The sequence below is a fragment of the Mercurialis annua genome, linkage group LG5 (genome assembly GCF_937616625.2).
Source record: "Mercurialis annua linkage group LG5, ddMerAnnu1.2, whole genome shotgun sequence".
Lineage (NCBI taxonomy): Eukaryota > Viridiplantae > Streptophyta > Magnoliopsida > Malpighiales > Euphorbiaceae > Mercurialis > Mercurialis annua.
Genome location: NC_065574.1, coordinates 9,903,210 through 9,916,637, shown reverse-complemented (window position 1 = coordinate 9,916,637; position 13,428 = coordinate 9,903,210). Strand labels below are relative to the sequence as shown.

Below are 13,428 nucleotides of genomic sequence, written 5' to 3'. Positions count from 1 at the left end.
TATAGGCCTACCACGTCAGTAAAAACGCCATTAAAAATTGCCGATGTTGTTTTTAAAAAAAAACAAAAAATATTGTCATCCTTATATTATAATCTTCATCAATAGATTTATTTTTTTAAAAAAAACTGGCATTTAGTAAATTTTTCCCATATTTGCCTTTTGAGCATTAATGAAAATTGACAAATTCTTCATTTATAAAAGAGAAACATCAATTTTGTTTGTGGTGCTTTGAGTAGTTTTTTTTTTTACAACAGGCTTATATTAGAACTCCAAAGCAATTATATTTGTGAGGAATTCAGGGAAGTAACAGAACCACTCATAATGACCTGAAATAGAACAGGCATTTTGCGCCGGAATGTACGTTGCCTGATTCGCAGACCGTCTCACGAAACTAAAAATAACGTGACTAAACTGCTTTGACATAATCACAAAATCACCAATTAGAACATCCGCAGACAACTCGGGATTCCTAATTTTTAAAATAACTTCCATCGCATCCGACTCGATAATCAAATTCGAGTACCCCTTTCAACCAACTCAACGCTTCCCGAATACTCATCGGTTCCGCCATTCTTGGAGATACATTTCCACGAACTCTAACATGTCTAGCTTGAACAACATTACCCATATAATCTCTAACCACCATTCCTAAACCTGTTTCATGATTATTGGAGAAGCATGCAGCATCACAATTAACTTTCAGCCATCCTTCACGTGGAGGAAGCCAAGTTACATGTCCATATTCTTTCAACAGCTCCACTAACCTTAGATCTTCATCATGCATGTGAGAAACGTTCCATGGCGAGAATTGATTTACAGCTGATGCGATAATTGAATCCACCGATCCCGCTACCTTTTTCCAAACAATGTTATTCTTATTCAACCATAGGCTCCAGCATACCATAGCTATCAACATTTTCTCATCCATTACCATCTATGATAACCAGTTGAACATCCATTCTACCACAGTCATCTCGACATGCAAGACCGACGCGTTCCAGCAAGCCTCCGCCATCGGACAAAGGACCAATAAATGAAGTGCATCATCAACACCTGCTGAACAAACTGATTAGTGGCTATACACATACACTTTTCTCCGCGCTAATGCTTCCGTTGTTGGAAGAAAATTCTTACAAACACACCATAGGAAATTTGTTACATGGAGAGGGATAGCCAAATCTTGCTCCAAATATCATTCTGGTCAGGGGCGGATCTACGTTCAGGCTAGGGTAGGCTATAGCCCGGGCTGACATCGGAAAATTGAAGGTCGGAGGTTAGAGCGACGGAGGCTGGACGTGGTGAAGTTGCAAGCTCTAGATTTCAGGGGTCATTAGCCAAAATGGTACCCAACCTTCGCACCTTGTATCAAAATGGTACCCAACCTTTAATTTGTATCAAAATGGTACCCAACCTTCTAACATTTGTTTCAAAATGGTTTTTTTAACATTTTTCAGCCACTTTTGATGACGTGGCAACCGGAAAAATAATTTTTTTATTAATATAAAATAAGAGTTCGTTTTAATTTTTTAAATTATATAAAATCTTATTTGTCATGGGATGTGAAAAAAATATAAAAAAATTAGTTTTCCGGTTGCCACATTATCAAAAGTGGCCGGAAATTGTTTAAAAAACCATTTTGATACAAACGTTAGAAGGTTGGGTACCATTTTGATACAAATTAAAGGTTGGGTACCATTTTGATATAAGGTGCAAAGGTTGGGTACCATTTTGGCTAATAACCCAGATTTCAGCCATGGCTGTGGCTGGTGTGAATAACTCGCTGAAGAAGAAAGCAACTAAAAGGAATAGATTTTAGGTTTTAATTTTGAAGTGGCAAACGACAACGTTTAGCTTTTCTTTAGTTTAAAGATAAAAGACCTAACTGCCCTTGTGTTTTGGACAACAACTTGTCACGGGTTAAGAAAACTATACAAACCATTTTCTTCAAACAAACTGAAGTAATAGCAGGTAAGAGAGAATTTAATTCTCAAATCAAACCAAATATGAAATAACCAACCCAAAAATTCTCAAACGACTTAAGTGGCAATATACCCCCTGAACTTGCAAGCAATGGGCAATCAACACATATATTAACTTTGTGGGCAAATCAGTACACGAACTTGATGATTATGGGCAATTCGCCCCATTTTGGCAATTTGCCCCCTCAATTTATAAGTTAATTGTCTCTTAAATTGACAATTTGCTCCCTTAACTTGTAAGTTAATTTGCCAAAATGGGCTGATTGCCCATAATCAACAAGTTCGTGTACTGATTTGCCAACAAAGTTAATTTGTGTGTTAATTGCCCATTGCTTACAAGTTGAAGGGGCAAATTGCTACTTAAGTCATTCTCAAACTATATACTTAATTCTTTATTAACCTCTAAAAACTTTGATCTAACTTTATAATTTAATTCTTTAATTTTCTAACTTAATTCTCAAATTTTTTAATCTAAATAAATTTTCAATCAAAAATTATACTAACTCCAATAATTCTCTAATCTTCTTTTGCAAAATCAATTCATCCATTTCTAATTTTGAGTAAGTTATTTTCTATAAATTAATTTAAAAAATATATTTATGTAATTATATTAAATCATATTTTTAGGTCATTTAAATTAATTTAGCCATGAAAAATCAAATAATTAATTAAGCTATAACAAGTAAATATCCTCAATTATTATCATTTTATTTTGTTAATAATTAATTTTATTTTATTGAGAATTTTGTTTTACTAATAATTGATGAATTTTATTATTGGATCTTTTTATCCATATTTTTGAAAATCAACTTGATAAAAACTGATCAAAATGTACCAATTTAGGATATAGTTAAATGTGTTATTAAGATAAAAAAAATACAATTTTTTTGTGATAAAGAAGATTTTTGAAAAAAAAACATGCTAATTACATATTATTTAACCCTGGCTGGAAATAATTTCTGGATCCGCCACTGATTCTGGTGACCCATAAATTCCCCACACACCGCCCTATAACAGCTTTTTACCGTGAACTTGCCCTTTGGATCGAACTGCCAACGCCACCCATCATCTATGTCACTATTACAGATAGGTTTATTCAGTATCTTTTCCACATCAACAGTGTCAAAAACGTCCCTCACTAAGCTTTCATCCTTACTTCCATCAACTTCCATAAGATTACTAACCACTGTATTAGAGAGCTCATTTGGCATGATACTTGAAATCAATCCCCTAATATCATCATTCAACCAAGGACTGCCCCAAACCCGTGTTTTTTGCCCATTGCCAATTTTCACTCTAACTCCCTTGATCATCACCTCTTGAGCTTCAAATATACTCTGCCAAACATAGCTCGGATTCGAATCCAAAGTAGCCTCAAGAAAAGAATTTTTTGGAAAATATTTGGCCTTAAAAATCTTCACCATAAGATTATTTTCTAAATTTATAAAACGCCACGCTTGTCGAGCTAACATGGAAATATTAAAATTTCAAATTTTTTTGAAACTCATACCGCCATATTTCTTTGGCACACAAAGATTATTCCAGCTTGCGCAACAAATCCTTTTTTTTTATTTGATTTCTTCCCCGTCAAAAGGAATTTAACATCCTTTCTAACTCCTCACAAAGTCCAAGAGGAATTAAAAAAAATGTTAATAACGTAATTGGGTAAAGATTGTGCTACCGCCTTAATCAACACCCCTTTTCCTCCTCGCAAAAGAAATTTAGAATTCCATCCTTTTACTCTACTCTGCACTCTATCTTTGATGAAACTAAAGATAAAAGTTTTATTTCTGCCAACTAAAGATGGGAGATCCAAATATTTGCCACTATCATTCACCTCCTCCACTCCTAAACCCAACAAAATACTCACTCTCACCTCAGAGCTTGTATTGGAGCTAAACAAAATGTTAGAGTGTTGAAAATTAACCTTTTGTCCCGAAAGGTTTTCATAAACATCCAACACCCCTTTTACAGCTAGCATTTCATCAACCGAAGTACGGAAAAATAAGAAACTATCATCCGAAAAAAATAAATGGCTAACTGATGGTGCTCCCCTGCAAATCATCGCGCCATGAATTCTACCCGCTAGCTCCTCTTAGGTAAGCAAGAGGCTAAGACCCTCCGCACAAATAATAAAGAGATGTGGTGATTAGGGGTCATCTTGTCTCAAACCTCGACTAGGAACAATAGGCGCCGAATTCTCACAATTGCTAATACGCGAATACTTCACTGACCTCGCACATTACATAATCATTTTGACCCATTCTTCACAGAACCCGAGTCTCCTAAGCATCACCTCAATAAAGTCCCATTTGACTCGGTCATAAGCTTTACTCATGTCGATTTTCAAAGCCGTCATACCGTACTTTCCTCTGCGCTTGCACCTTAAATAATGCCCAATTTCATAGGCTATAAAAAAATTATATGTGATTAGCCTGTTCTCCACAAATACCTTGACTCACATGTTTGGTGCTCATGAAAGAAAATTTCTATATTCTTTTATGATGGATGATTTGCTTGAATTATCAATGATTATGAATTGCAATATAAGAAAGAAAAGTCTGGTGGTGGCCAGGCTAGTGTGCCATCTGAATCTGTTGGCCACTTGTCCCAAGCCAATTTTGTGTTGAAAAAGAGGTACCTATAGCAAATGATGGAGACTGATGGACTGGGAGGAACAAAGAAAATTGAATTGGATATCTATCTAAGTGAGGGAGTAGTTAGAAATGAAGAAAATTTTGACATTCTCAAATGGTGGAAGCTAAACTCAGAGAGGTTTCCTGTCCTCTCTAGAATGGCCCGTGATGTTCTTGCAGTACCAGTCTCTACAGTTGCTTCTGAGTCAGCATTTAGCACTGGTGGATGAGTGCTTGATGACTTTAGGAGTAGTTTGACTCCTGCACTTATAGAAGCCATAATCTGCACTCAAGATTGGCTAAAAGATACAACACAACCTGTTTCTGTTGAGGAGTCTTTAGATGAGTTGGAATATTTTGAATATTTTGTCCTTTTTTATTTTGTTTTATTTACTTTATACTTTGATTACTTACTTTGCACTAACTATTTACTTTCATTTGTGCAGGTTTACAAGAACCTGCAAATGCTAACACTAATGAAGCTAATTCTATAGTTTGTCTTTGTCTGTGCTTGATTTACTTGATGTTTGTTTGCTTTTATGACCTGCTGGAAGCCAATTTGTTTATCTGATGGTCTTATTTAAGCTATTTGCCTTTCTATCCCATTTGAGATATATGATTATGATAAATTAGCATAGACATTTAAGAGATCTGGTTCACATGTTCAATATGTTGCTGGCTATTAGAGGTTAGGCAAGACCTAATGCTACCTAGAGTCTAAGTTTGATTAGAATTATAAAAGCTAGTGTTAGAGGTGCATGGAGAGTGTGCAAGTTTGTGAATGGGTAAGTTTAGAAGTATATTTTAGATAATTAAACAATTTAATTCGTATTTATATCTATATTTTATGCAAAAGGGGTTAAAAGGTTATTTTGGTGTTCAGAGGTGTTAAAAAAGGTTTCTGGGACCTTAAAGGTTTGGGTATGGTCAATTTAGTCCGTCAAATTTGAAAATTGGCCCATAAACTTCTAAGATATTGTAATTAGTCCAATATCTTAGACTTAGATCACAATATCTTTAGATTTTTATAGACTATACAAGGCTAATTATATTTTAATCCTTTAAATTTGCAATTGTGCATTGATTTATCCCGCTTAAATTCAAACAGGCGGATCACAAGCTCGTCACCTGGACAAATTTCTCTAGAAATCATTATTGGACGCTTTAGTCCCTTATGACTTTTCATCTGTTCGAAAAATAGGTGTATATAGTTTGCCCCCCTCTTTGATGGGAATTGATTAAATAGGTCAATTCTTTCCAAAGAAGAAGCTCTCCGTTCGACAAGCAACAAGGATATTGCACACCACTAGAGGTATTCGCTCGCTGGTGGTTTGGTAATGCCCTAGCCTAATTATTACAAGTTCTGGTGCATGACTCTGACTTCATGCCCACTAGTTCTTGTTTACTCTATGCCTGTCCGAGAGTAATACTTCTCAGCTGTCCTAAGGGTCCGTGGGGTTTGGACTACCCGTTGTGTTCCTCATAGAATGAAGCTATAAACTCTAAACCGTCCCGAGAGTGATCCAATGGCTTGGACCCCTGGTTATTATCTTGTCTGGTACTTTCTGTCTTTATACTTAATAATGGCCATGATGATGCTTCCACCATCCAAGTATGGATACAAATGTATGTAAATGATGAGGCACTTAACTTATGCGACCATTTTATGGCCTTTGTATTTGTGCTTGACATATCTATAATGTAAGTCTTTGAAGCATTTGATATTGCTGATGCCTGATAGGATCTGTTTTTATATTTTGGATTCTGACATCTCTCTTATGTCTTGTGCTAATTTATCAATAAACATTAAGCTATGATGAAAGCTTCCACTTAATGTCTAAAATTAGTTTGACCATTAACTATGTGACATACATTGTTCCCTTTAAGAGAGTTGAGCTATTTTGACTTAAAATATATGAAGTATGAGCCTTTCTTGTTATTTTTTTACACTAATGTATATATAATTACAATTGCATACTGAATGTCTAATTGCGTTGTTTAATTTGTTTTGCAGGTTTGACCTGTAAAGACATTTTTGAAGTGGCTTCGTAGAGGCAGATTTTTAAAGCAGCTGTATAGAGGCTTATTTTTTAAGCAGATTTGTGTAAAGGGTTTATACCTTATTAATTTTTAGGATTAATATTTTTGCTAAGCCTTACCAAATGTATTAGCTTAGTTGTAATTTTTATAAAGTTAAATGTTGGTATTTGGATCGGGTCGCCCATGACGGATTGACCCGAACCCAATTGACTATATGGATATGCAAGAGAAGGGTGCAATACCTTTCATAAAAGGTTGCAACTCTATGAAAAGTGGTAACTTCATGAAGAGTTACACTTGTTCATGGAACCTTTTAGTTGCTTATATATACATGTATTGAAAATACATAATTAACTAATGAATCATAACTCAATTCTCTACTAAAATATATACAATTAATAAGTACATTAGGTGGTGAAATATAAGTATTTTCCATTGTGAAAATACTTGAGACTTAGTGCATTAAATCAATCAAACTTGTGGAATCAACAAGAGGTATGTCTAGAACGATCCTATTTAATTTTCACATATTCCAACATTGGTATCAGAGCCTATAATGTTGGTTTCCATGTTTTAATTGATTGAAATTCATGATATTTGAAAAATGAATTTGCTATGTTAAATGCATCATTATTTGTTATGCTTTGTATGAAATTTAAATATCCAAATTCTGTGTTTTGTGATATATAATTTATATATTTATAAAGTATGTTGTTCAAGTTTTAAAACGATATAAAGAACACGAAATTTGGATTGGTGTAGAGAAAGTTATGATTATTCAAAGTTTGAGTGTTGAAAACTCAATTCTGGAAATTTTAAATTTTTGTGTTTTTCCAGAAACTTTGATGTAATTTTTCGACCATTTTTATGACTGATAATTTTGTAAAAATTACGTATATGAAAACTATATAACGTCATCTTTAAAATGACATAAAGATCATCTAAAACGGATTTGTGTAGTGAAAGTTATGAATTTTTTAATATGTCTACATGAAAATAAAAAATCTAAAAAAAAAAAAATTTAAAAGAAGGGGTGTGATGGTTGAAGATGAATGCATATGTTATACTTTCTCTAATTGAGTTTGAGACTCACACCCGTATCAAACAATGTCGAAATTTAAATCCGATTGCACCGTTGAACTCAAAACAGTCACAAATAGCGGGATAGAAAAAATACCGGACACTGAAAAGAGACCGACGACGGCGCGTGCGGTACACGCGCAGTCTGCGCAAGTAGGACACGCTTGGGCTGACTGCTGATGCAGTCAGCCAAACACAAGCCCCACACGCGCTTGAGGCGCGTGTGGGAGTGTGCGGCAAGGTCCGGTGGTCCAAAATTTTCGAAAACGCACCGAAAAATTGTAATTTTTATTTTTGAATTTTCGATATATTTTTTGTATTTTTTGGAAATGCAGATTATTTCATATTTAATTTATAGTTTATTATTATTATAAATTTAGAATAAATTATTTTTGACAGAAATTAAATACAGAAAAATATTAAATATATTTGAGATAATATTTTGAATAATGTTGAATTTCAGTGGGAGAAAATTAATTTTCTACATATTTATTTTGAATTTTATGAATCATTTAATTGATTAAAATGTAATTGTTAAAGAATTTACAATTGGAAAATTCATAGAAATTGTATACAAGTGTTAGAAAATTACTAATAATTTTATTTAATTTTCTAAACTTGATTCATACCCCGATTAAATATTTTTATTTTATTATTTTGGTGACTATTCTTGAGTTATGGTGTGTTTAAATGTTAGGTTAATTCCTAAAAAAATCACGAACTTTACACGAAGTTTCATTTTAATCATGACCTTTAAAAGTTGCCATTTAAAGGTACGAACTTTCATTTTGTTTCAAATCTATCATTTCAGTGTATTTTTGTTGATTAAATTCTTCAATAAACCATTAATAAAAGACCCAAATTATAAATCGACATTAAATCTTATTATCTTTTAGTTAGAGTATATAGGATTAGGAATTTTTGGTTCGATAAAATACACCGGATTTTATTTGGCGATAGATTTGAAACAAAATGAAAGTTCATGCCTTTAAATGACAACTTTTAAAGTTCATGATTAAAATGAAACTCCGTGTAAAGTTCGTGATTTTTTTAGGAATTAACCCTTAAATGTTTGATAAATATTTCATGATCATTAAAATATTATGGATTATTAAATTATTCCAATAAATATTTTATGAGATGGGCATTCTATGATCGGTAGAATTTTGTTATTCTCATCAAAGAATTAAATAGCGTAAATTTAAATTAAGTTAAAGAAAATTTAACATTTGAATGATGAATTTGATTGGGAACATAGTGAACTTTTGGTTTTAGTTCATATGAATTTTTTTTAATAACTTAATTTTTTAATTGCGACTAGATTAATATGATGATGATGTGTATGATTACATAATAGATTAATTTTTTGCATTAAATATGTCTCTTTGTAGTTATTATTGAATTGAAATGGCTTCGAAAAATATCATAGCCGAACTTAATAAGGGTGAAAAACTCAATGGGACAACTATAACATATGGCATCTGAAAATACGTTATGTGCTTGAGGAGCAAGAAGCTCTTGATGCTGTTAATAATGTAATGGATGAACCAATGGCTGATGAGGGAAATGTCAATGATGCGCAATTTAAGCGCGACATGGCTACATACACTATTTGGAAGAAAAATGATTCAACTGCAAGAGGAATCCTTATCAGTTCCATGAATGATGAGTTGGTGTATGAGTATCAACAGTATTCCACTGCTAATGTCATATGGGTCGCTTTGCGCGAGAAATTTGGAGGAACTACTGTCTCCAGACTTAAGCAGCTGACTATCAAATTCGACACTTATAAGAAAGTCCCTAACAAGACAATGAAACAACATTTGAGGGATATGTCGAATATGATAATGGAGCTAAAATCAGCTGGACATAACCTCATAAATGAACAGCAAGTCCAAGCGGTCATTCGATCTTTGCCTAATAATTGGGAGCACATGAAAGTGAACATGACTCACAATGAGAATATTAAGACTTTTAGTGATATTGCGCGCCACTTGGAACTTGAGGATGAGCGCCTCGAGGCTGCTAAACCTGATATTCAAGCATATGTTGCTGAATCTAATTTCAAACAAGGTGGTCATAAGCGTAAATGGTCTAAAAAGAGTTGGAAAAATAAAGGCAAGATGGATAAAGCTGGACCGGGACCAAAAGGTGGAAACAAGCACCAAAAGCGTGGTGGAAAATGGGACAAGACTAAGTCGACCTGTTATAATTGTTGAAAGATGGGTCACTATGCTCGTGAGTGCACTGAGCCTAAAAAGGTAAAGTCTTGTCTTACTTCTTTTAAGAGAAGTTTTGTTTCTATTTTTTTATGTTTCTAGTACTTATTTGCTAACTGAATCTCATCCTATATGGAGTGTAGATTCAAGAGCCACAGACCGAGTAGCTAGAACATAAATGGATTTCGTCGAATTACAAGTGGTTCTAAAGTGATATATGTAGACAACATTGCAAGAGTTGAAGTCAAAGGAATTAGCACATGCAAATTGATTTTGCAAGAAGGCTAGATTCTATGTTTACATGATGTCCTCTATGCCCCGGAGATTCGACCGAACTTGGTCTCCGTTATTGCTTTGTTAAAGTTAGGATTTGGTTTATTTTTCAAGATGTTTATGTTAAGACTTCTAGTGGTACTTTGTATTATGGTTGTGGATTTTATGTCGATGTTTTTATAGTATTAAACACTAAATGTTATTTTAATAATAGTGATGTTTGTTTTTCATTATTTTCTTAAATCTAGCAATCATGATATGGCATGCTAGATTAAAACATATTGGGCAAGATAGAATGAATAGATTGACACGTGATGATCTTGTAGGATCAAACACAAAATTCATTTCGCCCACTTATGTTCTTACAAGAAATAACAACTAGAAAACCTTTTGGAAAGGGTAAACGAGTTGAATTTTCTTTTTGCAACTTATACATTCAGATATTTGTGGATCAATGAATGTTCAAGAAAAGCGTGGTGTTTCGTACTTCATTACCTTTATAGATGACTTCACTCGATATGTTCATGTGTATTTGATCTCCCATAAATCTGAAACATTAGATTGTTTTACAAACATTCAAATGAGGTCGAGGATCAAATAGATAAAATTGTGAAAGTCTTAAGAACTAATCGAGGTAGATAGTATCTATCGAACCAATTTAAAGAATTGTGTGAAGAAAAAGGTATATTGAGGTAATTAACAGCTCCTAGAACTTCGCAACAAGATGGTGTTGCTGAGTGTAGGAATATAACTTTTCTTGAATTGGTTAGGTGTAAGATGACTCAAGCTGATCTCCTAGTTCATTTTTAAGGTGATATATTGTTGATAGCAGCCTATATACTTAACTGTGTATCTTTAAAATCAGTATCCTTAACACCTTATGAGTTATGGGCTAAAAGAAAACCCGATTTGAGTGAGTTGCGTCCTTGAAGATTCGCATCATACATTCTTGATTCTTCCTATAAAATTTGGTAATTAGGAACAAGAGGGAAGAAATGTATCTTTATTCGGTACTCTGAAAACTCAAAAGGTTATATTTTTATATTTTAGTAAGGATAATGATTGAAGGAAAATAAAAATTGAGTCCACAGATGTCATTTTCATTGAAGATAATTTTCCTTCAGAGCGAAATTTGGATATTTATTATCATCTTTATGAGATTCAAGAAGAAGGATAAGTTAATCTAAATCAACTAATAGTTGAACCTCAAAAGTGAGGTACATAATCCTATTTTTGATAGTGGGAGCACACAAGGGTTGCATCACCCATCTCAATTGAGTGGGAGAGTTGAGGAATCTGAACCAATTTCAATTGGTGAAGACGATAGTTCTCACTGACGTAAAAGTATATGTTCAAAAAAACTATAATTGTTACTCCCACTAATGATAATAAATCCAAAACAATGAAAGAGGCATTTTGAGTGTCTTCTAAAGAAAGAATGAAAAGTTGCAACGGAAGAAGAAATGAAATCTATTTTGGCTATAGTGGCGAATTTAGATTTAGAATTGCATCAACACAGTGGTAAATTATAATTTCATAAGTCCATATTGATATGTGATTTTAAGATGATTAATGAAGATCATTGTTTTTACATTAAAGGATCGAATGATAAATTTGCGATTCTATCTCTTTATGCTAATGATATTTTGATTACTGGAAATGACAAAGAGTATGTCATGACACTATAGATGGTTATCCATAAACTTTGATATGAAAGATATAGGTGAGGCAGACTTCATATTGGGAGTTAAACTGAAAAGAGATCGTTCTAAGAAACTTTTGGCTCTATCACAAGAGGGTTATATCCAAAAGGTTCTAGAATACTCCAATATGAGTACTTGCAAGCCAGTGGATACTCTAGTGTTGAAATATGAAGTTTTAAGTCCAACAATATGTTCTAAGAATCCACAAGAATAAAGAGAAACGTCCATTATGGTATGTATTGTTTAAGGGAGAGTTAGCTAGTATAACTACGTTGGAGATATAATTTCCTAAAGAGAAGTGATAGTACAATATATTTCTACGCATTGAAGTGGTAGTTGATCTCCAAGAGATGTATTTCTTACACATGTGAAATCTCTTGGATTGCGTATAATTTAGATAATTATATTTATCTATAAATATATTGTTGAGCTTATATTGTACTGATTATATGTATGCAAAAATGAATATTATATATTTTTGTCATATCATCACATCACATATATTGTTTGTTAAAGGCTCAACAAAGATGTCACACAGATTTTAGATCGGCTCACTCACACGAGCGGTCGCCTCTAGTAATAGATGAGCGAGTGGAGATGAGATATGATGTTAGGTTTATCACCTCAAGAGAATGAGATGAGGTTATATACTATATTTATAACCGTTTTGGATTGCCCTGAATCCAAGTGATCTGTGATAGCCGGATGTGAGTTCTCATTATTACCTGCTAAGAGTAAGAGTTTTGAGAATTCAAGTTAGGCTTTAAGAAATGACTGAACTAAGATCCGTACAGTATTTTTATTTGACATCAAAGATATAAAGAATACTGTAGCACATGATTCATACCATGTGTGCTAGGACGACCAAAAGGATAGTGGGAGAATGATTCCCTGCTTCTTCACTGTGTGAGACCATATAGGATAAGTATATATCTTTTTGACTGTACCCTCAGACTTTTTACTGCTATTTGTGTTTTATTCATGGTGTTTGCTATCTTAACTTGCTACCTATGGTTATGGATGATTCGGCCTATGGACCATGTCTATAAAAGCAAATGTGTATAAAATTGTAAATTTCGAGTTAGAAAGGAAGATTTGATTCAGTATTTTCATTGGTCGGCCAATCTTGTCAATTTTTAAAGAAATGTGACTTGATTATGAATACACTAAGTATATATGTTTTTTAACATACTCTGTGAGGGAATGGAGTTTATCATTTCAAAAGGATAAATCTTGGGTACTGCGAGAATAATAATGATTTATTTTTTTAAGGGTAGAAGCTGTTATGTCATTCCTAACAGATGCATAGCTATAAGCTCCCGAGTGCAGGTATACTCGCTAGGTCGCACGACCTATGTACTAATATGAAATTGTGATTATATTTGAGTAATAGAGAATCTCGCAATGAGGTCTAACCCGTCATGTGCGAGTGGGAGATGTTGGTATTTGGATCGGGTCGCCCATGACGGATTGACCCGAACCCAATTGACTATATGAA

General features: G+C 33.5%; 1 protein-coding gene across 1 annotated transcript; it reads right to left on the bottom strand.

Moving 5' to 3' along the window:
• Positions 1-261: 261 nt before the first annotated feature.
• LOC130015527 (uncharacterized) lies at positions 262-3,451 on the bottom strand. Its single transcript, XM_056105850.1, has 4 exons — positions 2,921-3,451; positions 1,725-1,796; positions 524-934; positions 262-411 (listed from the first exon to the last, which is right to left on the bottom strand). The coding sequence occupies exons 1-4, from the start codon at positions 3,449-3,451 to the stop codon at positions 262-264; spliced, it is 1,164 nt and encodes a 387-aa protein (XP_055961825.1).
• Positions 3,452-13,428: the final 9,977 nt, after the last annotated feature.

Coding starts and splice junctions, on each gene's coding strand:
- LOC130015527 (XM_056105850.1), bottom strand. CDS start 3,451: ATGTTAGCTCGACAAGCGTGGCGTTTTATAAATTTAGAAAATAATCTT. Junction 935..1,724: donor CTGGGTTATTAGCCAAAATG/GTACCCAACCTT, acceptor TGGTTATCATAG/ATGGTAATGGATGAGAAAAT. Junction 412..523: donor CGTTGAGTTGGTTGAAAGGG/GTACTCGAATTT, acceptor ATGTCAAAGCAG/TTTAGTCACGTTATTTTTAG.